General features: G+C 37.2%; 1 protein-coding gene and 1 long non-coding RNA gene across 4 annotated transcripts in view; one reads left to right on the top strand and one right to left on the bottom strand.

Moving 5' to 3' along the window:
- The window catches only part of FBXL4 (F-box and leucine rich repeat protein 4), a 75,545-nt gene extending 70,479 nt beyond the window's left edge, over positions 1-5,066 (top strand). For all 3 annotated transcript variants that reach the window (XM_070796044.1, XM_019967327.2, XM_019967328.2), the window contains exon 9: positions 4,509-5,066. In XM_070796044.1, the coding sequence (XP_070652145.1) occupies positions 4,509-4,672 (164 nt within the window). In that variant the 3' untranslated portion in view covers positions 4,673-5,066. The remainder of the gene's footprint in view (positions 1-4,508) is intronic.
- Positions 142-27,884, bottom strand: LOC139184919 (uncharacterized). Its single transcript, XR_011568457.1, has 2 exons — positions 27,488-27,884; positions 142-4,129 (listed from the first exon to the last, which is right to left on the bottom strand). It is a non-coding gene; the product is annotated as an uncharacterized lncRNA (long non-coding RNA).

A 27,884-nucleotide genomic window follows, 5' to 3' on the forward strand; every position in this document is an offset into this window, starting at 1 on the left:
TATAATGGAATATAATCTTCAAAAATTACTGAATCATTATACCATATACCTGAAACTAATACAATATTATAAATCAACTATACTTCAGTAAAAGTAAATACATTTTTAAAAATCAGTAAAAAAACAGTTGATTAAAAAAAATTTAGGAAAAACTTCTTGTTTATTATATACACACTTTGGGCTAGATACTTCGTCTGTGTTATATTCTCCTTCATCTTCATAGCTCAGAAAGCTGGATATCATTTGTCTTTTCATAGTTGAGGGTGCTGGAGTCAGCAGTTGACATGTAGCAGAGCAAGGGTCAAGCACAAGGATTTTGACCCCAGGATCAGTACTGTCTTTTCAAAACACCACGCCCACTTAACTTGCTTGTTTCTTTTCCTGCCTATTCACATTCTCCCTTGAATTAGCCTAGACTTTTGTATAAGATAAATATTTTGGAATTTTCAAAAAAAAGTCAGTCACAGGGACAATGAGAAAAAGCAGCCAAAGGCCTGTAAAAATAATCATGCTGTGGTGGATTCACGTTGATGTATGGTAAAACCAATACAATATTGTAAAGTAATTAGCCTCCAATTAAAATAAATAAATTTATATTAAAAAAAATAATAATCATGAATTCCATCAGGCTTCACTTCAGAGGATGGTGCCAGTGTTGTTTAAAACCTATCTTACAGTTCCCCATCCAAAAAAACCCTCAAATAAACCCCGAAACATACACTAGAGATAGAGAGTAGCCAGTATCTGAAAGAGATGCAACCGAACTACAAAGACACAAGTAACACTGATCCCAAAACAAAGCACAGTTGTTATGGACCATGGGTTCTGTTGTCAGGTAGTGTAAGTTTGGTCTATGAATGTATGAATTACTTGACGGAGACATAAAAGAAACACAGGTAAGAAGTATCATGACTTCTTTTGAAATATTTGTGACTTGTATGAGCAAGGGAGTATCATTATTTATTTTGCTGAGTATAAGTATATAATTTTCAATGGAAGATGACCATCATGCAAATATATTGGAGCATCTTATTTCAAATATAAAGAGCACAGTAAAAGAATATCACTAATAATAATTCATAATGTTAACACCAAAGTGACTGTATGCTTTATACTGTTCAATTTAATCATCACCATAACCTCATGAGGTATTAATAGATTTATTAGCCACAGAGGAGAAAACAGGTGGAAACAGGTTAAATGATTTGTCCGGGGCTCCTGACTAGTAAGGAATCTGGACTTGAACCAGAGTCTCTGCTTCTAACCACTGTGCTGTATTTTTATTGTTTTTTGGTTTCTTTTCACCATTTAGTGTTAGACTCCTTATTGTTTTCTTTTAAAAGGGATTCTTAGTTAAACCATGCTGATATTCATTATTTTATTTGTCATTTTGTGATTAGCACATATGAATGTTAAGCGGCATAACTTCTTCATACTAAACGTACTTATCTATCAGTACAAAGCTGAATAAGATAGAGTACCTGTCTTCAGAGAGTTGATAACCTAGCAAGAAGGAATAAAACAGGCATATAAATAACTGTAATGCAAGCTAGAAGCAAGTCCATCTTGATGAGGCTCAAAGCAAAGAGAAATATATATATATTTATATATATATCAGAGACATGGAATCAGAGAAATATGGATGATCAGAGAAATAAGGAAAGGCTAATTCAAAAGGCTAATGGGGGACTGCCCTGGTGGTCCAGTGGTTGAGAATCCGTCTGTCAATGCAGGGGACACTGGTTCGATCCCTGGTCCAGGAAGATCCCACAGGCTGCGGGGCAGATGAGCCCATGTGCCACAACTACTGAAGCCCAGTTGTCTTAGAGCCCATGCTCTGCAAGAAGAGAAGCCATTGCAGTGAGAAACCCACGTGCTACAACTAGAGAGTAGCCCCTACTTGCTGCAACTAGAGAAAACCCGTGCTTAGCAACAAAGATCCAGCATAGCCCAAAATAAATAAATATATAAAATAAAAAAATTTTTAAAGGCTAATAGGTATTTTAAAGATAGACTTAAAAAATGAGCAGGAAATTGGGGGAGGAGGGCATTTTAGGCAGAAAGAATAGCATGAAGCAAAAGCAGAGGAGTTGAAGTCACAAGACTATCTTTAGAGAATAGGCAGTCTTATTTGATCTAAAATGTTGGTATAATGGAGAGTAACATGGGGAGTTTTGAACACCAGGATGAGGAATCTGCACAAAATTAAACAAGGAAGAGCTCTTACTGGGCTTCAGTTAGGGGTATGAGTGATGTATTTAGAGCTATGTTTTAGGAATCCTTACCTGGAAGTGAGTAGTAGGTGACTTGGAGAAGGAAGAGATCAAAATCAGAGATTGGCTGCAATAACCCATCTAAGGAGGGTCTACACAAGGGCGATGGCATTGGGAAATTAGCCAGCACCCCTTCATCCTTTTGTTGAGTACACACCTATTGAGCATATACTGTTTGGCCTTGTTCTCAACACTGGAGATACTCAGTGCCCTGAAAGAGCAAGCTGCCTGAAAACAGGACTGTGTCCTAAGGAGACAACAGAACAACAGCACAGAGTGCCCTGGAAGAATACGACAGGGGACACCAGCCCAGTTAAACGTTCAGTCTCTGACTTCCTTCCCTGAAATTCTCTTGGGCTTTAGGAGCTCTGAATTTATCAGGAAAGTCTTCCCTAGTGGCTCAGTGGTAAAGAATCCAAGCTGCAATGCAGGAAACACAGGTTTGATCCCTGGGTCCAGAAGATCCCTTGGAGGAGGAAATGGCAACCCACTCCAGTATTCTTGCCTGGGGAATCTGATGGACAGAGGAGTCTGGCGGGCTACAGTCCATGGGGTCACAAAAGAGTTGGACATGACTTAGTAACTGAACAACAACAGTTTATCAGGAAACTCAGATTCAAATGACCAAGATTGGCAAATAGACAATGGTCACAACCCTGGGTGAAAAACTTCACAGGCTTCGGTGAAGTTTTCTGATCTTATATAACGAAATCCCCATCAGGATAGCTTACAGTATAGTGTTAATCTCTCAGTTGTGTCTGACTCTTTGTGACCCCTTGGACTGTAGCCCACCAGACTCTTCTGTCCATGGCATTCTCCAGGCATGAATACTGGAGTGGGTAGCCATTCCCTTCTCCAGGGAATCTGCCCCACCCAATCTCCCACATCGCAGGCAGATTCTTTACCGTCTGAGCCACCAACTAAAGCATATGAAAAAGACAATTATCATGAAGATACAGGTATCCATCTCAGGTCCCTTGGGTAGAAGCTGGCTGTGGTCAGACCTCAGAAGGGACTGAAAACCATCAAAAGGCGAGGGACCTTTTTCTCTTTTTCCTTCCTTCTCCTGTCTTGCCTGCTGAGGCCCCCGTCCCCCATGCCCTCCCTCTGCTGCCTTAGGCGCTGTGTCTGCATCTCCCTCTGGTCTTGCTTTGTTCTTCTTTTGTCATGCTGGCCATCTCTGCTTCTCTGGGTACACATGGCCAAATATAGCAATCCTGACCCAGTTTTCCATGTCTTTAGTTCAAGAGATTGAGTGGGCACTGGAGACTTTACTGAATCCCAATTCTGAATTCCCAGGAGGATCTGCATTGGTTTGTCACAGGGTTGGTCACAGTCAGGATCGCAGTATAGTCACAGCTTCTAGAGTCTGTGGCAGGAAGGGGAGGAGATAGGATTTCTCAGAGCAAAAGGCATAGACTACTGTTTCAGAAACTTTAATCCACATCCCACGAATGTATACGCAATACCATTGTGGGTTGGTTTTTTTTTTTTTTTTCCCTCTCTAGAAAACCTGTAGTTACTACACATGACATCTTAGAGCCTAGTCATATTTGGTATATATTGAGTACCTGCCATGTATCAGGTGCTTTACATGATTTATATGATTTATATTCCATCTGAATACCCCATAATCACTTCAAATTTATTATGAGCTAAATAGTACTCATCAGCCATCATTTGTCTTCCAGTCATGCCATCTTATACTTACTGTAAAACTTACCAAGTTGTATTGTACTTATTTGCTTTCAACTCTGGTCAATGAGTTCTTTAAGGCAGGTACGTGTCTTACTCATCTTTGTATCTCCAGTGCCCTGAGACAGAAGTTTCTACAGGGTAGTCGCTCAGTAATTGCACTGCATGGAATTAGAGGTTGAATCATTGTAAGTATTGAGGCCTGATTTGACCCACGGGTTCAGGAAAATGAGATGTGCAAACAGTTTTGAACTGGGGTGAACAGAAATAGGAAAGTCTGGAGGAGCTGATTGGAAAGGGTAGGAGGTAGGAATGAAAATCAAATGGGTAGGTTATTGATGAAATTCAGGTCCTAGATTGACCAGCTTGGCTGGAAAAAATTTTTTTACAGGACAATTTCAACATTAAGTCTTTTAAGAAATGTTTTTAATTTTTAAAAGGCTATTTTAAATGTATTTTAAATAATTAGCAAAAGGAACTCTTCATCAGGATATTATATAAATGTTGTGTAATGTTTTGTTTTGTATTGTTTTTAAACAGGAACAAGAATGGTAAGTCCGGCATCCTTAAGAAAACTCCTGGAATCCTGCAAAGATCTCTCCTTACTTGATGTGTCCTTCTGTTCTCAGATTGATAATAGAGCTGTGCTGGAACTCAGTGCGAGCTTTCCGAAAGTGTTCATAAAAAAGAGCTTTACCCAGTGACTTCATACATGTCCTGTAATAAAATGAATGTGCTTTTGTAGGATTTTGTTTTGGGGTTGGTTTTGTTTAGTTTTTATAATGGTGGGCATGTCTTAATGTCCCATTAAGACATTTGTGGATTTTAAAGAAAAATGTGGAATTGTCCCTTAAATCACTGCATCAATGATTTAAACAAATGTTTTCACAAAATAATGTAAGCACTTTCCTTCAAGAATATTTGAGTGGCTCATATTATTTTTATCTTTGGTTAATCAGTGGTATAATGCTTTAGTCAGTAACTACATGTTTGATAAAAGTAATATGGAAACATTTTAACTTATTTTGAAAGGAGCACTTTGGACAATAAAGTATCATGATATTTATGCAAAAATAAAATTAATTTTTCACACCTCCATGTAAGGATGCCTTATTAATAATGAGTCTTATGACCTGGCCAGTATTCTGTTTGGTATGTACAAAATTGTCAGAGTTGTTTGAAAGAAGAATCTTATTTTTCATCTGTTAAGGTTATTTTTTAAGTTGATGTACTAATTATTCAAGTTGAAAGTTTTTAGTTTCTCCACTTTTCTGATATATTTATCTATTTTACTGTTGGATAGTAAGAGTATAAAAAGATGGGCAAAGATAAGAACAAGAGGTCCTAAATGAAATAATTTTACAACTGCTCAGCAGATGCCTTAAAAATTTGCCAGAGGGAAAGGTTTAAGTCATCTGAATTATATGTGGATTTTATTTATTTGTTTTTTCTGTGCCCCAGCACCTTAAATAATCAGAAACCAGCTATAGTGGAGGAAACAAAGAAAAGAAACATTGTTTTGTTAATTGTAAATTGATTTAGTTCTGCTGCTAAGAAAGTAGACAGAAAATATTTTGTGGAATGAAAAAGCAGGGCTGTTCCAAATACCAAACTAATATTAAATGTTTACTGTAACAAAATTTATTTTCCCACACAGGGCAGAGTGTTAATTTCCAATATCCACACATCCTAGAGTGATCCTATAGAACTCTGCTGTCCAACACAGCAGCCACTAGCCACATGTGGCTGTTTTATTTAACTTGAATTTAATTAAAAATTCCATTCCTAGGTTGTACTAGCCACATTTCAAGTGTTCAGTAGTTCCCTGAGGCTAGTGGTTATCATGTTGGACAGCACTACTCTATAATTTCTTGTTATAAGATGTAGTCATTTAAGAAGAAGCATATTTGGGTTAAAAATTAGCATAGTTAATATATATCTCTAGGAAATTTTTGAAGATAATCTCAATAGTATGTATAGGAAAGCATTTTTACCCCTACCAGAGTTCTTAAGCTAGTGAATTTATACATGTGGGAAATAGTAGGCATTCAGTAAATAGTTGTTGAATGAATAAGAATATATTATTGAATTCAGCCATATGTCAAATTTTAAAATTATAAATTACAAGTAGTACTGTGCCTATTCTTTTATAGAATATAAAGAATGTAGTATGTGACATTTAAAATATTAAAATAGTAATCCAGTCTCCTCCACATAAGAAACCATTGTATGAGAGTTGCTGTCCTTTTGATACGCCCCACATCTTCTGTTTGATGGCAGAAGCAAAGGGCAGTAAGAAAAGGGCTTGCTTATTCTCCATTACTATCATCAAGCACTTGCTTTTCACTCAGGAATGTATGTAAGCATCTTAAATGTCTTTTCCAGTGGAGGATGGGATTTATAATTTGACTACCAACTGGGTAAAGTAGTGCTTTTCTGTTAAGCTAACAGCTATCATTGAATTAATACTTCCTGTGAGGCACTGTTTCCTGTGGATTGCATTTATAACTCATTTAGTCTTCATAATAACCCTGTATGATAGATATCATTGGTTACTCCCATTTACAGGCGAGGAAACTAAGACAAAGAAAGATCAAAGAACTTATCTCATGACCATAGCTGCTACTGGCAGAGCCAAGCATACACACTCAAGCAATCTGGCCTTAGATACTGTACGGTCAGTCTGTGCTTTAAAAGTGTCCAGGTGAGGCATCTGGTTCTAGGGCAGAGGTTGACAAACATTTTCTGTAAAGACCTGGATACTGAATATTTCAGGCAGTATTTCAGGCAGACTTGGATACTGAATACTGTGGGCTAAGAGGCAAAAACTTGAGATTATTTTGTAAGTACATGTGTAACTAAAGAGAAAATGAATTTCCACAAAATTTTTATTGACAGAATTCAAAACATAAAAATAATTGAAGTTTTCTGTATTGTAGTTCTACTAACTGAAAGAAATACTTTGGAGGAGGGTAACGTTTCACTTATTTGGAGTCAGTGTTAATATTTACTGTCATCAAAATAGAAAAAAATTGATTGTACATATTCATCTGTTAATGTTCATCTGCAGTAAGATTTTACATATTTTGTCTTTGAAAATATCTTTTCATATAGATAAGGATTGCCAAATACATTAATCCATGAGAATATGATTTTCATGGAGCAGATTTATCACTTGGAAGGCATTAATAGAATTTCATTAGGTTCTTTCTTCCCTTGATATTTTCCTTTCAGGATATTACATTGCAGATTATTCACTTCCCGACTCACTTCCTGATTGAAGTTTAGGTGGAAGTTCCTCAATTGCACAATTGAATAGATTTTGACAAGTAGGTATTTTCTTTATACTTACATTCAGAGATCCAGAAAACACTGCCAGACCTCCTGTTGGAACTCAGAAAATACATCTGCTGCAAATTCATGTGAGAATGGAGCTCCTGTCATTTGTCTTACCTTTCCATAGCACAGGAAGTAATAAAGCAGCTCTGTGTTAACTTTAGGATTCGGTGTTAGTTGTCATCAGTATTACTTTGTTGTATTAAGTTTCATGTAGAAGCACTCTTTTGGTGGTTTCACCTCCAGAGCTTCTGATTCAGTTGTTGTTGTTTAGTCACTAAGTGGTGTCTGACTCTTTGTGACCCCACGGACTGTAGCCTGCAAGGCTTCTCTGCCCATGGGATTTCTCAGGCAAGAATACTGTAGTGTGTTGCCATTTCCTTCTCCAGGAAATCTTCCTGACCCAGGGATGAAACCCACATCTCCTGCGTTGTCTGGCAGATTCTTTAACACTGAGCCACCTGGGAAGCCTTCTGATTCAGTAGAATTTGCGTTTATAATACTAGTTACGCATTGCTGCTCTTGCTGCTCTTGCCTGGAAAATCCCATGGATGGTAGAGCCTGGTAGGCTGCAGTCCATGGGGTCAGTAAGAGTCGGACATGACTGAGAGACTTCACTTTCACGCGTTGGAGAAGGAAATGGCAACCCACTCCAGTGTTCTTGCCTGGAGAATCCCAGGGACGGCAGAGCCTGGTGGGCTGCCATCTATGGAGTCACACAGAGTCGGACATGACTGAAGCGACTTAGCAGCAGCTCCTGCTGCTCTGAGAGCCACGCTTTGAGAAACACTGCTCTACAGTTCTCCTTAAGTCTGAATCTTTCCCTTAATCCCAGTGAATCCAATATAGTGGGAATAACTATTGTCATATTGTTGTGCACTGTTTGAATTTTTGGTTGAATTCTTTACAAAACATTATCAAGCCTGCAACAAAAGCTAAATTCCAAAGCCATTCAGTATTCTGTAATAGTGGTTGAGGGCATTTCTTCTAGTTCAGAAAAATCTCAGTATCAGCTCTGATCTCAAAAACTCACAATAAAACTACCACTGTTTAGCTAACTGTTGTATGAGAGGACAAATAAGGATACTCAGCTTCTTTATCTGATGAAAAATAGCAGAACTAATGATGGTTAGATGAAGTTTTCCACTGACATTGCTATTCCAGTAGCACAATAACACAATATTAAATCATATATATTTCATGAAGTACTTGTTGATGAATAATACAGTAAACAATTATAGGTTTTAAACTGCATTTTCACAAGCTTTGTAAATTTGACCAACTAAACCTTTTGTTTTCTGCTTTAGGTTATTCTGATTCTACTTTAGGTTATACTGAATTCATATTTTCTTAACTTCCTAGAAAATATTCTTGTCTGTAATTGTTCCATGCAGACCACTCATAGAAACCAACTCTTCAGTCACTTCAACCTTGGCATTGACTCATCAAATAAATAATGATAACTTGGCAGTATCAGTAACATCTGTTGACATGTCAAGAGCCAAGGAGAACCACTCAGAATCATTTGCTTTGGTTTTGTATTGACTAATGATGTTGTTCCCAGTGTTCTCAATTCTTTGGTCCAAAAGGCTAATTTATTAGTCTTAAGCAGGTTTACTTTGGACACATTTCTTCAGCTGATGAATCAAAAACAATTTAATTAACTCACCATTGGTAAAAGGCTTTCCTTGCTTGGCTAACAAATGAGCCACTTACAAACTTACTTTGCAGCTTTATTTTCATTTTTTAATTATTGCAGACATTCTGCTGTGATAAGATACCTTGTTTTAAATTTTCTAATTTTTCTGGCCATTGCATTCCTATGAATTGAGACTATTGTGATGAGTGCGTAGTATGGTAATTCCCATGTATGTAATAGTCTTCCAGAGTGGCTACAGTGTCACTGCATTTTAAACACAATGCTTTGCCCTCTAATTTGGTAACAAAATAATCCATACTCCTCCGTGCCTTAAATACATGACACTTGAATTTACTTTTCTCTTTTGTTGTTCCAACTTTATGGGTATGCACTAGTAATAAAACTTTTAAAATATTGTGGAATGACAATATGTGTGGCTTTCAGAATGTTGGTAGTAATAACTGTATCACTACGATTTATAATGTGCCAAGCAGCAGTGCAAAATGATGAGAGCATCAGGTAGGTCTCTGTCGCTGCTACTCAACTCTGCCTTTATAGTCTGGAAGCCACCATTGATAAGTGAATACGTGTAGTAACATTCCAATAAAACTGTATTTCTGGACACTTAAAGTTGAATTTCATGTAATTTTCATGTGTCACAAAATATAATTCTTCTTTTGATATGTTTATTATTAGCTTTTTTCTAATGGAAATGGTAAAAAACATTTTTAAGTTGCAGTCTGAATTTGGCTTGTGGGCCTAATTTTTGACCCCTTTAGGAGGAGATTCTGAAATCAGTTAGTGCAGCTTTGCCCATTCCTAATTTTATAAATCAGAATCAAACCTGTTCTCAGCTTTTATCTTTTTCATTTTACCATTTATTTTCTTTTTTTTCTTTTTTTTTTTAATTAAAAAAAAATTATACATGTGTTCCCCATCCTGAACCCTCCTCCCTCCTCCCTCCCCATACATTTTACCATTTAGATTTTAGAATTAAGAACAGTATTTTGCTAACTTAAGCTAAACTAAGCTAAGTGAAATTAGCTCAGTTGTGTCTGATTCTTTGTGACCCCATCGACTATACAGTCCATGGAATTCTCCATGCCAGAATACTGGGGTGGGTAGCCATTCCCTTCTCCAGGGTATCTTCCTGACCCAGGAATCAAACCAGGGTTTCCTTTGTTGCAGGCAGATTCTTTACCAGCTGAGAGACCAGGAAAGCCATTTTGCTGACTTAGAGAAAATAAAACTTCTATCATGACAAGAATTTTGGATCTTTTGATTGAGATATTTTTTGTTGAGGTATATTTGACAATTAAGAATGGTATATATTTTAAGGTATACAATTTGTTAATTTGATATACATTGTGAAAAAAATCACCACATTCAAGCTAATTAATATATTCTCCTATTCAGATAGTTAACACTTTTTTTTTTGGTGGTGACAATAAGATCCACCCTATTAGCGAATTTTAAGTATACAGCGAAGTATTGGTAACTCTAGTCACATTGTTGTACATTACTCCAGAACTTACTATGCTTAACTGAAACTTTGTACTTTTTCACCAACATCTCCCCATTTCTTCCTCCTAAGTCCCTGGTAATCACTATTATATTCTCTGTTTCTATGAATTTGACTATTTTAGATTTCACATAGAAGTGAGATCATGTAGTATTTTTTTCTCTGTCTTGTTTCACTTAGCACAATGTCCTCCAGTTTCATCCTTGTTGTAGATAGCAGGATTTCTTTTTTAAGGCTGAATAATATTCTATTTTACACATAGATGCACCACATTTTTTTATTCATTCATCTCTTAACAGACATTTAGGTTGCTTCCCTATCTTGGCTTCTGTGAATGTGTGAATAATGCTGAAATGAATGTGGAAGTGCAGATTCTTAGAAATGGGATTGCTGGATGCTGTGGTATTTCTGTTTTTACTTTTTTGAGAAACCGCCATATTGTTTTCATAAAGGCCATACCAATTTATATTCCTACCAACAGTGTACAAGGGTTCCCTTAATAAAAGTGAATATGTAGATTATCCATTAAAGTTTAAAGCCTGATGACCCATTAGTGCTAGCATTGTCAACTGACTTTTTAAATTTTTTATTATTATTTATCTTAGAATTTTGGTAAGACAAATGACCTTCCTGGTGGCTCTTAATAGACAAAGCTATCTCCCTGACTCTGGGAGCATAATTAAAGGATCCTCTCAATTTAAATTGCTTGTATAAAAATATACAATATGCAGCAAAATGTTTAGGCAGTTAAAATTCTTCCTTTCCTTTTGAGTGATTAATTGTGAGCCAATATGTAGCAAAGCAAAACTGATTTCTTGGCAGAATTGTTTTTATTTTTTAGCGTTTCCCTAGGAATTAACTTAGAAACTGAAAACTCATAATTTGCAAGTGTAAAAATACTAACCAAGAAAGTCAGTAAAAATTACGTACCATGTATATTATTGGTGAATTTTCTGGATTTTCATTTTTTACTTTAAGGTATTAAAGGATGCTTTTTTGCTTTAAGGTATTAAAGGATGCCTATTACTGACAGAGTAATTTTCAAAGCCATTTATCAGTGTTGCATCTTAGTTCTTCTCCATTTAGCACATTTAATATTGATACTTCAGAATAACTCTTTTTTTAAGTTACTCCAAAAATTTTGTCAGTGACCCCTAACAGATTGTTATCTATTGCCAAAACACTATTCTAGCAGCTCTGGTTTTATACGTGTAGCCCAGTTCTCTAGCAGTACATTAATGTCAATAAGCAAATGAGGTGATTGGCACCTATAGCTGCAAGTCAAAAGGGAAGAGATAAATTAATCAGAGATGATTTATTATGTATATTTTATATATTGCTTTATGAATGTGGATAGAGGCCAAGATTTTTCCTTTGGCAGAGCAGAGTGTCTTTAATATTTTTGTTTATAAGTCTAAATTTTTGGCTTAAATTTTTGTGCATATGAATACAATTAATGGTTGATTTGATTTTGAAAGGAAAAAGGCTATTATGTTAAAATAGACATTTTCAGATGAAGGAAGATTTTTATCAATGTATTTGGTAAAGTAGATTAGTGCAGTCTTAGCTGTAAAATTTTTAAGGAAAAATTTTAAAGCAAAACAGTCATATGATCAGATAAGTTATATAGATTACACCAAAGGAAAAAAAAAAAGCTCTGTTACAAATGAGAAATCTGTACAGACAACTGACTGAGATGTTTAAAATTTTATTTGTATAAAAATTCTGTTCAATGCCTAATGATTTTTATTGTTCATATTATTCTGTACTTTAGAATAATAAGATAAGCTTGAGTATCTCATTAGCTCACTTTCAAAACTGATCATTTCAGGACACTGCTGAATATAATGGAAGGTTTGGGTAAATAGGTTTGTGTCACAGTCTCTATGAAATTAGACGAGAATAAGCCTGGAAGATAAGCTATCATCTATGTGCTGAACGGTAGCAATCCATCCTTATGCTATGAAATGCCATTGGCTCGGGTGCATATTGTAAACTGTAAAATTACATGAGTCTGCAATTAAACTGTAAACTGCAGTCACACTGTTATTTACTTTTCCTTTATACTTTCTCAGTAGTTACCCCAAATAAGAGTTATTCACTTGCAGTTTGTTTAATTTATTAGTTTTGTATTGTTTGGTATTGTTATTAGTTTAATATAGTGTTTTCCTACTTTTAGTTATAAAGTATTGTGTACTGTGGGACATGCTTTTTGTAGAAGCCAAGTACTTCCCTACCAGTTAGCTCCTAAGTTGTTCCACAGTTTTTAGTCACACCCAAACTACTTCTAGTGAGCTAGACTGGAATAAATGTCAAGATAAAACACATTCATCCGTCCACTTAGTCAACGGTATGTATTGACACTGGTAGCTCAGTTGGTAAAGAATTCACCTGCAATGCAGGAGACCCTGGTTCAATTCCTGGCTCGGGAAGATCTGCTAGAGAAGGGATAGGCTACTCACTCCGGTATTCTTGGGCTTCTCTTGTGGTTTAACTGGTAAAGAATTTGCCTGCAATGCAGGAGACCTGGGTTTGATCCCTGGGTTGGGAAGATCCCCTAAAGAAGGGAAAGGCTACCCACTCCAGTATTCTGGCCTAGAGAACTCCATGGATGTATAGTTAGCTCCTAAGCTGTTCCACAGTCTTTAGTCACACCCAAACTACTTCTAGTGAGCTAGACTGGAATAAATGTCATGAGATAAAACACATTCATCCATCCATTTAGTCAACAGTATATATTGACAACAAAACTTTTGATATGTGTGCTAGGCAAAGATTAGGGGTGGGGCAGGTTTGCAGAATGTGTATAAAAACAAAGTAATTTTCAAAAATGGTTATGTGCCAAGAAGAAATTTTACGGTGAATAAGTATGGGATACAATGAATTCAACAAAGTTAGGTTTCTTTACTGCTGAACTTTAGAACCTCTTCTATATAATGGACATGATAAAGGTGAGATAGAGTGGAGATTTGTAGTGATTGCCAATTTTCCAGGGAATACCTGTAAACATCTCTTGGAAACTTTAATTTCTTAGAGCACAGTTTGGAAAATGCTGCTAAGCAGCATAATATAGTATAGTATCAAAAGTATTCACTACAGTAATTTTTAATTATTTGCTAAAGATTATGCATTATAATTTGTTTCTATGAAAAATATTTTTAATTTTTATTTAAGAAGATTAGGAAGTTGACTAATACTTTGATGATATAAATTAAAAAAAAATTCTGAGCATGATTACTTTATACTTTGGCCCATAATTTCTAACTCAATTTTTATTCATATATTAGATTTTCAGAATATGTGTTTACCATTGGTATCCTAAAATTCTGTGAAATATGAATCATGGTCTACCCATTGGAAATGCATAAAGGAACTGCTGCAGCATCTGATTATTTTTAATATTTATTTCAGTATTAATAACATTGAATCGCAATAGAATTTCACTGTCAAGTTAATTTGTATGTTATACTAGCCCATAAACTATTCTAATAATCAACTGTGTAGTAACAGAAAAAACTAGAAATTTTAGGTTAACTTTATCAGTGACTATTTTTAAAATATTTATATATAATATATTTTTAAAGGTATAGTAAGAACATTTACTACTGTCATCTGTTTTGCTAAAGTCTTCAAATAAAGGAAGGTAGTAATTTATTATGAGAACCATTTCTTCCCTAATAGATACTTTTACATGAACCCTATTCATGAATTGGAGAAGGAAATGGCAACCCATTCCAGTGTTCTTGCCTGGAGAATCCCAGGGACGGGGGAACCTGGTAGGCTGCCATCTCTGGGGTCGCCCAGAGTTGGACACAACTGAAGTGACTTAGTAGTAGTAGTATTACATGTTAGTTACCTATATATACATGTATTTATTTCAATCTCACAAATAAATGTGTGTTTAATTTCTCTTATAAACCTTTTTAAAGTGGGAAGTTATATTTCAGCAATGTGTTCTACAGAATATTTATAAATTGATGCTAAGATTACAACAAAAGCTAGAAAACTGTTAATACTAACACACATTCTGGCATACAGTTGTTCTTACTCGAGAGATTTTTTGCTGACAGACACCTCAAATAAAGAACTGAGAGTGTTGAAGCCCTGCTAACTTGTTTAAAAGTCTTAAAGATAATCATACCCAATAAAGTCTAAAATAAATAGGTATACATTTTTATAATCAGAAATATTTCTAAAGTTGAAAGACCTTTAACTGTGTTTTCAGCATACGTTACTCTTACTATTTGTCAGCAGTATCTGGCCCTGTGTATCTGCCCAGAAAGTAGAAAAACTTGTAGACTATTGAACGACTGTTCAGCTTCTGTCTTCCAGAGTATCTTCTGACTTCCCATCTGTGGGCACTCCTTGTCAAAATCAAGGGTCCCATGTCTTATGCTGGGCGCACCAGTTTTCTGTCTCGAGTCAGTGGAGCAGCTCTCCTGGTGCTCTCTCCTCACTGCCTTCTGTTCTTCTCAACTTCTGTACCAAGCCACTGGTGGTGGTGCTGTTCAGTCACTAAGTCATGTCTGACTCTCTGTGACCCTGTGGACTGTAGCCATGCTCCTCTGTCTATGAAATTCTCCAGGCAAGAATACTGGAGTGGGTTGCCATTTCCTCCTCCAGGGTGTCTTCCTGACCCTGGGATTGAGCCCACATCTCCTGCAATGGCAGGCAGATTCTTTACCACTGAGGCCGCCAGGGAAGACTGTAAAAAGCCACTAGCTCCCATTGTAATTCTGTAGCTTCAAATCCTTACCCCATAAATCAAATTAGAATGTCTATTTTATTAATGCTTTGAACGTTAAAATATGAAATGTTAAAGAAGTTGAATTTATAACCCTATTGGTACACTGATAAGTGTTTAGACACCAACTTTCTGGTGGAGGGGGGAAAAGCCCTGATTTGTAGTGCTTTCCAATTTTTGTCTTCTAAACTCTCCCACTGTGACTGATTTCAGGCTATCAAGGTGAAGCCCTTCAAGGCTGAGTTGGGATGAGATGCGCACACTGTGAACTGGCTTCAGTTCACACCACCACCGGATGATATTATTAAACACTGATAGGCAAAATACACCTATTGCTAGCTTTTTCCCAGAGGTGATATTAATATTATCTGTAATCAAGTGGTCCTTCAAACTCTATGAAAATTTTCCCTGCCACTGAATACACTGAAAGAATAAAATTCAAAAATATTTTGTCTGAGCTGATATTCAGTAATCGGTAGGAGAATGAAGAATATTAAGAAGAAAAACTTTGAAAAAAACTCATAAGGAGAAGCAAGTTGTTTCTTCTACTGTGAAACCAACACTGGCCATGAGATTATAATTTTAAAAAAATATTTCCTTATATTTCCATGGACTCTGAAAGTTATATCCCCAGATAAATTGTGACATTTCCTCTCTGCATGTTGGTGCAATTTTATATTATGAAATTGTCATGTAGATTCATTACACCTATTTTCTAGACACAAATGACCATAACTGAAATATGTACCTATTCATATACTGACAGCTAAACTATGTAAGATCATTCTATCACTAATATATATGCAGGCACATTGATAAGATATTTACACATTTTTTATAACAAAGATTTGGGGCTTGGGAACCTCAAAACTTTTGATATTTTTCTGCTTCAGTTACCAGATTTTTGCTCTGGATATGGAAGCATTTGTGTGCTAGCTTTATCAGGTTACAATGAATAACAATCTCAAAATGTCAGTGGCTTTCAGTAACATCTATTTCTCACTCGTGGCAAGTGGGCTTCTCTGGATTGGTTGCTGTGGCTGTCCTTCAAGGTGTGGTTCCGGCTCAGGTCTGCCTCACCAGGACCCAGGCTGAAAGAGAAGGGCTCATTTGGGATATACCCTTGCAGTGGCAGGGGCCACTGATGCAGGAGAATTGGCAGCAACAAGAAATGCATCCCAAAGTGTTTAAGTGTGTATGTGTGCGTGTGTGCTAAATAGTTTTGGTCATGTCCGACTCTTTGTGACTCAACGGACTGTAGCCACTAGGCTCCTCTGTCCATGGATTCTCCAGGCAAGAATACTGAAGTGGGTTGCAATGCCCTCCTCCAGGGGATCTTCCAGATCCAGGGATCAGATCCACATTTTTTTATGTCTCCTGCATTGGCAGGTGGGTTCTTTACTACTAGTGCCACCTGGGAAGTCCCTTAAGTGTGTATAGTGCTCATCAAGTCTTCATATTGTGTTGGTCAAAGAAAGTCATGTGACCCAGCTCAGTCATTGGGCAAGAAGGCTACTCATCCTATTGGAACCATGGTGAGTCATCACCAGCAGTGTTGGGAACAGGTAGTTCTGAACACTGATACCATGTGCATGCACGTGGGTGCTCAGTAGCTAAGTCATGTTGGACTCTTTGCAACCCCATGGGCCAGACTCCTCTGTCCATGGGATTTTCCAAGCAAGAATACTGGAGTGGGTTGCCATTTCCTCCTCCAAGGGATCTTTACAACCCAGGGATTGAACCCAGGTCTCCTGCGTCTCCTGCATTGGCAGGCAGATTCTTTACCACGGAGCCACCAGGGAAGCCTCAGTCTACCTACCACAAATATTTGTGGTCACTATGAGTAGCCCAAGTATGTCAAAGTAATGTGAAAGAAAATACCATGTTAATGTTTTTAAAGAAGAAATAGATTACTGATTACATTGGTTTGGGTTCAGGATTTTTGGAAGGATTCTCACTCTTTGTATTTTTCTATTTCATTTTTTGGAAAATAAAAAGATTCCCAAATATTACTATCACTTAAGCCTGTATGAAATTAAAAATATGATAAAAAATCACAGGAATATTTATAGACAAGTGATGGTTTGGTGATGGAAACAGCAGAGGCAAAATGGGAGCCATGTATCCAGTCTGGACTGTTTGGCTATTAATTCAGTTTTTCTGAGTCTCAATTTTCTCATCTGTAAGAAAGTTGTTCTACAGGTTTCCTAAGGTCATTCTTACTGTAAATGTCTCATTCTAATGGTTTCTTATTGTCATCTAATCAACAAAGCATATCCTTCTACAATTTTTTATTATAGTTTAACTCATTTTTCTTAGAATTAAGAGAATTCCAGAAACATCTATGTCTGCTTTATTGACTATGCCAAAGCCTTTGACTGTGTGGATCACAATAAACTGTGGAAAATTCTGAAAGAGATGGGAATACCAGACCACCTGACCTGCTTCTTGAGAAACCTATATGCAGGTGAGGAAGCAACAGTTAGAACTGGACATGGAACAACAGACTGGTTCCAAATAGGAAAAGGAGTACGTCAAGGCTGTATACTGTCACCCTGCTTATTTAACTTCTATGCAGAGTACATCATGAGAAACGCTGGGCTGGAGGAAGCACAAGCTGGAATTAAGATTGCTGGGAGAAATATCAATAACCTCAGATATACAGATGACACCACCCTTATGGCAGAAAGTGAAGAGGAACTAAAAAGTCTCTTGATGAAAGTGAAAGTGGAGAGTGAAAAAGTTGGCTTAAAGCTCAACATTCAGAAAACTAGGATCATGGCATCTGGTCCCATCACTTCATGGGAAATAGATGGCGAAACAGTGTCAGACTTTATTTTGGGGGGCTCCAAAATCACTGCAGATGGTGATTGCAGCCATGAAATTAAAAGACACTTACTCCTTGGAAGGAAAGTTATGACCAACCTGCTGCTGCTGCTGCTAAGTCGATTCAGTCGTGTCCGACTCTGTGCGTCCCCATAGATGGCAGCCCACTAGGCTCCCTCGTCCCTGGGATTCTCCAGGCAAGAACACTGGAGTGGGCTGCCATTTCCTTCTCCAATGCATGAAAGTGAAAAGTGAAAGTGAAGTCGCTCAGTCATGTCCGACTCCTAGCGATCCCATGGACTGCAGCCTACCAGGCTCCTCCATCCATGGGATTTTCCAGGCAAGAGTACTGGAGTGGGGTGCCATTGCCTTCTCCTAGGTAGCATATTAAAAAGCAGAGACATTACTTTGCCAACAAAGGTCCATCTAGTCAAGGCTATGGTTTTTCCAGTGGTCATGTATGGATGTGAGAGTTGGAATGAAGAAAGCTGAGTACCGAAGAATTGATGCTTTTGAACTATGGTGTTGGAGAAGACTCTTGAGAGTCTCTTGGACTGCAAGGAGAGCCAACCAGTCCATCCTAAAGGAGGTCAATCCTGGGTGTTCATTGGAAGGACTGATGCTGAAGCTGAAACTCCAATACTTTGGCCACCTGATGCGAAGAGTTGACTCATTGGAAAAGACCCTGATGCTGGGAGGGATTGGGGGCATGAGAAGAAGGGGACGACAGAGGATGAGATGGCTGGATGGCATCACTGACTTGATGGACATGAGTTTGGGTAAACTCCAGGAGTTGGTGATGGACAGGGAGGCCTGGTGTGCTGCGATTCATGGGGTCGCAAAGAGTCGGACACGACTGAGTGACTGAAGTGAACTGAATGGGATTTTAATTTTCTTTTATTCATCTTGTGCCCAATTAAAAAACAGATTTGAAATAAAGTAATAGAATACAGTCCTACTTGCTTTTATCTTAATATTTAAACTACTACTCTTCTGTTACTCTGAGATTTGCTGGTTTAAACATCACTGTATATAAGAATCATCTGGAAACTTGTTTAAAATGTAAATTTCCAGTCCTCAAACCCCTGGAGACTTTGAGACTAGATAGAATCTAGAAAACAATATTTTTAGAAAGCATCCCAGGTGTCCAAACTAGTCTAAGCAGTACAAATCCTATAAATTATTTTGGAAATAATAATTTTTTACAAACCCACATACTGGGATACTATATACTTAGCATAATAATTTAAGATTAGTTAATACCACGCTTCTCAATTATACATTCATTATTTGGTTTTTGTATTTTGTCTTTGGGAATTTAGTTTTTCTGTTATCACATTTAGTGTATGGGACCTCTGTAAGTAGTACAATTATGTTCATATATAAGTTTTAGAGATGTGGAAAACAAAATATCTTAATATTCCTTTGAAGTAAAAGTGCTTTGATTAGTATTAGCCTTGTCTAAATGCATACAGGGCAGATCCATCTCAGGATAAATAGTACCACAAAATGAAATATTGAATACTACAAAATTAGTACTACTGCTGGATTATTACGTCCAGTCCTCTGGTTCTTCCCTTGCTTCCTTTCAGTCTAATCTCGACATCCATATACTTCTTGTAACTTGTACTCGTGTCATTTCTCTGCTTAAAATTCTCCAGAATAACAGCCAAAGCCTGTATTCTATCGGATCTTAGCTCCTCAATGCCCACCCCCCCCCCCGCCCTCAACATCTTGCTCTTTGATGAAATGCTCTTCCCAATATATCTTCTCTATGCCAGTTCTCACTTTACTTATATCTCTGCTCAAATATTGCCTACAAAAATCAGACCCTTATTGATAATCCAAAATAAAATAATATGGGCTCTTCCATCCATCATGACTATTTGACAAACTGTGGATTGATTTATATTTATCCCCTACAATTTTTAGCTTGATAAGCACAAAGAGTGCTTTGTTCACAGCCCAGTCTTCAGGGTTTAGAATAATACCTGAAACATAGTAGGTACTCAGTAAATATTTGTTGAAAAAAATTTTGGAGATGATCCACAGCTTAGCCTGTCTCTAGTAAAAGGCACAGCTATTAAGATCCAAGTTTTATAAAATAGGCAATGTTTTAAAAGGCAGTTATATTTTCTCTTAATGTCTCATCTATTTTGAGTCATTTTAATTTATTACTTTCAGATTTATCATCTGTTTTGCAAACTCTCTACTTTCCATCTTTTTCTAGTCTATTGTTTAATTATGCGTGATACTTTATTTTGAATGGTGGCAATTTAAAGTTGATTTTTCATTTCAACAAGTTTTAATTACTTAATTGAAATATGAAACTTCAACTATGAATTCAGTGTTGGTGAGAGGCATGAGATTTACATTCCCATAAAACCGCACACTTACCTTCATATGAAACATATATGCGATAGTACATGAATGGGTAATAGCATTCAGGATTTCCTTTGAAAACTAGAAAACATCTTAATTAAAAAACAAGAGGATAATTTATTCCTCAGCATCCTCCGATACATGGCCTCTAAAACCAGCACATATACTGGTAGAGGTTTTTGTACCATAAAAATAAGCTGATTGGGAGAGAAATGAGATTATTCAGACAATAGGTCTAAAGCACTTAGAAAACTGAAGGAAAAAAGTAGTTGTTGAAATGTTTACAGCACTTTTAGTAGAATAAGATTAAAACACATTAAAATAGTCTGCTTCTTTGGGCATTTTCCCTGTCCTCACCTGACTTTCCTGCTTGTCGCTTACTGCCTGGTCTGGTGCCTAGATATTCCCTATGTGCTAGTGTACTGTCAGGTATTAAGGTTGGGGTCACCTCACCAGGTAGAGAACCAGAACCAGCAGAGATGCTTGCCAAAAGCAAAGAGAACACGGACTGGGTAGTGGAAGGAAGCAGTCATGAATACCAGCCAGGACCACGTGACCAGTTACAGAAACAAGGACTAAGATTGCCGTATTTCCTCCTTATTTTGCTATGAATATGTCTCTGTGTGTATTTGTATAGCAAATAGCTTGGTTGTTTCTTATTCGATCTCCTTATCAGGCAGTATAAGATATATTATCTTTATATCAGGATATTTAAGTATTGTTAACTTTCCACCATAGTATTTAAGTTACAGGATATCAAGGAGAGTAAACATCTAAGGACCCTGTATCCTCTTCTGGGGAAAAGGCTAGTGCATTTTTGGTTGTACGCAGACAACCTTGTATACAACAAGGTACAGTTGTACCATGTTAGGCAGAATTGTGACCTTCTTATTGTCTTTAATAGGGGCTTCCCAGGTGACTAAGTGATAAAGAATCCACCTGCAATGCAGGAGACCTGGGTTTGATCCCTGGGTCAGGAAGATCCTCTGGAGAAGGAAATGGCAACCCAATCCAGTATTCTTGCCTGGAAAATCCCATGGACAGAGGAGCCTAGTGGGCTACAGTTCATGGGGTCACAAGAGTCGGACACAACTCATGGTTTCAGGAGTTATGTATGGATACCAAGTTGACCAAAAGTGCATTTGTGATGGTTAATTTTACATGTCAACTTGGCACTATGGAATGCCCAGATTTTTGGGTCAAACATTATTCTGGATGTACTCTTCATGTTTGGGTGAGATTAACATTTAAATCAATGTATTTCAAGTAAAGCATAATGCCTTTCTAATGTAGGTGGGCCTTACACAATCAACTAAAGGTCTGAATAGAACAAAAAGCTTAGCCTCTTCCAAGCAAGAGAGAATTTCTCAAGCATACTGCCTCAGACTTCATCAGCAGCACTGGCTCTTCCTCTTTCTCTAGCAGACTGCCTTTGGACTTGAACTAAAACACCGGTTCTCATGAGTATCCAGTCTACCAGTCCACCCTACAGATTCTGGACTCACCAGCATCCATAATCCATGACCCAATTCCTTATAATACTGTGTAAACATATGTACATGCATGAAGTACAAGTGAAAGTGTTAGTTGCTCAGTCGTGTCCGACTGCACCACCCATGAACTGTAGCCTGCAAGGCTCCTCTGTCCATGGGATTCTCTAGGCAAGAATACTGGAATGGGTTGCCATGCCCTTCTCCAGGGGATCTTTCCGACCCAGGGATAGAACCTGAGTCTTCTGCATTGCAGGTGGATTCTTTACCATCTGAGCCATCTGTTAAGCCCATGTACATGCATACGTATCTACCTACACATATATCCTTTCTCCAGAGAACACTGACTAATCCAAAAAAAGGTTATGACCTATATACAAGAAAATAAAGACATTTTAATAACTATATTCAAAACATTGTATAGTATCAATGACATGTCATATGACCACTCAAAGCTAGCAGAAGTTTCCATTACATATAATTTGTATCATCATGCTCTTGCCTACTTTACAACACCTTTACTTCGTTTTTAATGAACATCATTTTTGTAGGACATTTGTTCTTTTATAAACTTGAGATCCAGCATATATATTTCTTTATCACTAAAGATATTTGTAAATTCTATAAATTAATAGAACACTGATGCACAATGAAATACATTTGAAACTTTATGTATTACCAATAATGGTAACAATTTATTTCTTATAAAATAGTAGAAAATGTTTTTGTTGTGTATAGTGCCAATATCTATAGGCTGAATACAAGATAGGAAGGGAAATAAAAATTAGATTTAAATATGTTGGTGAGTACAGATGTTAAATCAATTACAGATAAAACTGGGCCACAGAAAAAAATATGAAATTATGAGATATATTTTCAGAATCATTTCAGAAACTTCTATGAGCTATCAGGGCTGTGTAGAACACGTTACAAAACAACATATAAGAAATTAGACTACAGCATTGGTAGGCTTCCTACAAGAAAAAAAGCAATTTTTGAAGTTCCTTCAAGGACAAAAGATAATGGATGTTTTTATAGTTTGCATCTGGGCTAGCTCTATTAGCATCATTAGTGGTAATGTATTCCAGAAGCCATTTAATGTAATTATGCAGATAATATTTTTTCGTTAAGAATGTTGTGGAATTTCAAATAAGTACATTTTTTAGATGAAATCTTCTAATCTTCTAAGAGTAGTTTCCTAGAAAGGTCTATTACCTCTACAGTAAGAAATAGGGAAACTGTAGGTTAAGAGATAAATAACCTTTGTTTTTGCAACTCACTTAAATATCGATACAACCTATTTCAAGTTGTTAAGTCAGGATAGAAGAGAAAGAGTTTTCCAAGTATACTTACTCCAAGTCATAACCAAGAGATGATAAAAATGCAAGTGTTACTGTATTAAAAGTACATTGATTATAGTAGACATTTTTTATTTTATTTATTTTGCCTGTTCAAGCCAAATTTAACCATTCTTGAACCACCACCCTGATTTTCTTTGGGAAAATTTGACTCTCGGACTCTTAGAACATATGATTAGAAAGCAGCTGATTCTTTGGTTTTAGAAGTTAGTGTGTGAACTCAGGACTGACCAGAGCATTGCAACCCTCCTTACACACACCTGTACACACACACACACAGATTGTTTAAAATGATGGGCAATAAAACTAATTCTGGGCCTCAGGTGGAACTCTTCAAGCTGTGGCTCCTTTTTGTACTGAATACAAACTTACACCATCTTCTGACCAGCAGTTCTGGTCACCAGAATGCATTCAGTTGCCAGGAGATGAAATGAGCCAGACTCAGTCCTGCTGATGCCTTTTGTCCTCCAGGACTGAGTCATTGCAGAAGGGTTATGTTGTCTGATTGAATAAATTCCCTATTTTGTTTTCGGGTTTTGTTTTGATTTTGAGGGTTTTAAAAGCCTGTTTGATTGAATTTCGGTTTAGTTGCAAATGGAAGCATCCTAACCATCAGATCCTACTATGCTGAAGAATGTTCTTATAGACAACTCTTCCTCCCACCCATTTCCTACAAAGGGCAAGTTCTCTTTGTCTTTTCCATTTGTTCCCTCTATAGAGTGCCATCCCACTTCCTGCCAGATCCCATTGCCAGGCTCCTCTGTCCATGGAATTTTCCAGGCAAGAATACTGGAGTGGGTTGTCATTTCCTACTCCACAGGATCTTTCCAACCCAGAGATCAAACCTGAGTCTCTTGTGTCTCCTGCATTGCAAGCAGATTCTTTACCACTGTGCCACCTGAGAAGCCTCTCATTTTATTAAAACACTGCTAAATAATTTTCTTACCTTAAACTTCCTAGCTTTGGATTCTCCTCCAACGAAGATTTTTAATTGAGTCAGCTTACACATAATACCTACTGCTTCTATTGTTCTGGAAATTGGTATATATTTGTGTATTTGGATTATAAACTCCTGTATAAGTATAAATAATACTGATAACAGAGGAGTTCAGGGCTCCCACACATACTTAGCAATAAGTACAGTGTCATATGAGTTGGTTGTGTGAAAAATTTCATCTAGTGTAGTTTCAGTTCATAGACATCCCTCAGAGGACTGTGAGTTGGGAAGGAATGATGCCCCAAGAATTTTAAAATATTTAATTGTACTGTGACATTGAACTGGTAAGACTTCCCTTTGTGAACATTTTCTTATGACTTCAGCTTACTGTCAAATGTGCCTGTCCATTTGCCTGACCAGTACAAGCCCATTCTCATATTACTTTCTTTCAGTTGTTTATTGCTGCATTGTAACCATCTGAGAATGTCTGGTTTAAAAGAATAATGATGTATTGTTTCTCCCGATTCTGTGGATTGTTTGGGCAGTTGGTCTGATCTTTCGTGAGCATTCTTACGGCCACCTTCAGCTAGCTGATTGGCTGGGCTTGCATTCAGCCAGGTTGTTGGCTGAGGCACCTCACTTCTGCTCTCTCATCAGAGGTTCCAAGAGTGCAAAAAGAGAAGTTACAAGGTCTTTTAAAGATTAGCCTGTAAGCCATGTAGAGTCAGGTCTATGGCTGCATCTTCTTAATAAAAGTGAGGACTAGCCCAGCTTAGGTAGGAACAGTGGTGGAAGAATAACTCAATATCACTTGATAGGAGGAAGAGTGGCAAAATCTCATTGCAGAAAGGGGTGCTGCATAGGGCCTCTAGTGTGACCATCTTTGGAAACAGTCTACCTCACTCTTGTTTTTATTTATAATGGAGAAAGAAACTAGGATACTTTTTATTTCCTAATACTCTTGACACATACAGCAGAATCCTTCCTGTTGTATTCATAAAAGTACTCCAAATGAAAAGTAGTAATTTTTATTGGAAAGTGTTTCTGAAGGGGCAAGTATTAGAACGTACAGTTATTTAAAATAACACATACCTACTAGTCTATTTTGTGTTTTTTTGGCTTATATACACAACTAAGCAGATAGTTTGTAATATATATAGGTTTTGCTCTTATTGAAAAAGGCAAAACATACTGTAATCACTAATTCTGCCTCTTACTGTTTTGTAGAACTTCAATTTTTGAAAATATAACTGGTTTGGAAGAGCAAACAGGCCTTTGAACCAATATCTTACATTATGTAAGCCTGAAAAGTGTAGCAGCATTTCTAAGATGCCTTTTGCATTTGAGATATTTAATATATTTTTTATAAAGTGTGGTTTATTCAAAAGTTTTATATCAGTTACATAAGGTTTTAAAACATGAAAAATAAACTTATGTGTGTAAAAATATCTAGAAAAATATTTTAAAATTCAAGTGGCAAAACTATATTCAGGATGGCAGTTCCTCTGGTAGGGAAGAGAGGAGAAGGCCATTAAGGAGCTATAACTGAGGGGTGAATAACATATTGTTTTATTTCTTAAATGGGGTAGTAGGTGTGCAGGTATTTGTTATATTTTCCCTAGACCTTTCTATATGAAACACTGCAAAATTATAAAAAGAATGTTATCTTTATAGTCATCATCTGATTAAGACAGCATTCAGATCTATGCTACCTGAAACTCTTTCAGAAGTATTTTTACAATTGGTTTCTAAAATGTTGCCTCCCTATACAGATTATGCTGCTAAGGCAGCCCCCATGCACTATCATTTCATAAAACCCTTTTGTCTTCTTTTCAAATTAATTATGTGATGACAAGCAGACAGACTCCATTGCATATATACATCTTCCAACTCAGAGCCAACAGCCTGGCCAGTTTACTTCGTTGTACCTGAGGTTTATTATGTGGTATATTTTATAAAATATTGCACAGGATGGGCCAGGCTTGTAGTAGTATGTCTACACCTGGAAAAAAGTGCTTTTGAAAGGACTCCAAAAACTTTAATTCTCTTGATATATTGGGACTACATCTTATTCAGACAACTATTGCAGAAAATAGTTTCCCATTTTTCTTCCAATATCCTCCAAATATTAATTTCTAACAAACATTTTCAGGTGAAAAGTTCTTTTCTGAATACCACTTAGGAAGCTCCTAAGGAAAAAAAAATTAAAAAAGGTCCTCTTTTCAGCTTAGTTTTAAACAGGAAATAGAGCCAGGAGGGAATTCCCTGGTGCTGCAGTGGTTTGAATTTGGCACTTTAACTGCTGTGGCCCCGGGGTTCAATGCCTGGTCTAGAAACTAAGACCATCCCAGAAGCCGCGGTGTGGCAAAAAAAACAAACAAAAAACACTGTAGGTTGACTATCTGTGGCATGTAAAAGAGAAAGAGAAATGAATGATGTGGAAGGCAGTTTGTGCTCTGGTGTTTAAGCCAGGCAGTCTCAGTTCCTTTATACTATAATCACGAGAATGTTGACACACTTGTATTCCACTGGCCTCTACTCAAATTGCCTGTGTTTCTCCTAACAAAAAGCCATCCAGTATACCATTCCTATCTTTTGACAGCTAGGAAATCTGAGAAAGGGGTTTCTGTACCTTAATTGGAAAGTAGTATTAAATGTATACAAATATTATGCTCAAATCTAACCCCTCTAGCTATAGATGACTTGACATGTTAAATAAGGAAAGTTTAATGTATGTCCAAGTTTCTTTAAAATAGACTCCTTTCTTTAACTCCCTTGGAAACAAATAAAGATTTGGATGGAAATACATGGTAGAAGATACATGAAAAAAAGAAGTGATATGGCTCACAGAGGCTTCTGGCAAGTTACAGGAAGCCTGGCTGAGGTCCTTTTGTAAAGGTTTCTCAGTTTGTGGATCCCACCTACTACGTATGAAAAACGTGTGGCCTCTGATATATGTTACTTTTCTCTTCCTTCCTATTCTCTTCAGCTCAGTTACAGAAACACCATTTAGGAAAGAGCCTCACATACGGTAGGTGCTTAATGAAAATTTCCTAATTGAAATTAGGTTGATTTTACTAGGGTCTGCCTTAGAGAAAGGTTCAATAAATTAGGAAATGTTGCTGAGAAACCTATCCTGATGGCATGATGTGTGTGTGTATGTGTGTGTGTAAGAGAGAGACAGCGAGAGAAGAAACTAGTGAAATTAGCACATCTGAAACTAAAGTTTTTCTACAACTCCCCTCGCTTCTATTTCTCAATCCTTGTCCATCTAATCCCCCTCACCTGTAATCATGGCCTGGCCATTCTCTCTCTCCTTTCCACCAGCTGCTGTCTCTTGCAGACTTCTTCGACTCCTTGGAGTCAGGACTCCGGCAGGCCCCCCAGCTCACCTCCTTGCTTTCTGTTCTCCCCAACCTACCCAATGCATTGCCCCGCCTCTCTTCCTTCTTGAAGCGTGACTGTCATCCGATCACCCCTCTACAATGGCTCTTAATTGCCTTTCGAATCTAATTAAAACTTCTTCAAGACCCTCTTCTAATTAACTCCATAGGAGGCTCCCTTAGCGGCCATCTCAAGCCGGGTGCCTCCTGTGCTCTGGCCCAGCGACCAAACCAGCTACTTCCTTTTCCTGCTTCCGCTCCTCTCCTTGGGCCAATCTCCTCCTACCTAGAGGGACCAT

Source organism: Bos indicus, chromosome 9 (genome assembly GCF_029378745.1).
Source record: "Bos indicus isolate NIAB-ARS_2022 breed Sahiwal x Tharparkar chromosome 9, NIAB-ARS_B.indTharparkar_mat_pri_1.0, whole genome shotgun sequence".
Taxonomy (NCBI): domain Eukaryota; kingdom Metazoa; phylum Chordata; class Mammalia; order Artiodactyla; family Bovidae; genus Bos; species Bos indicus.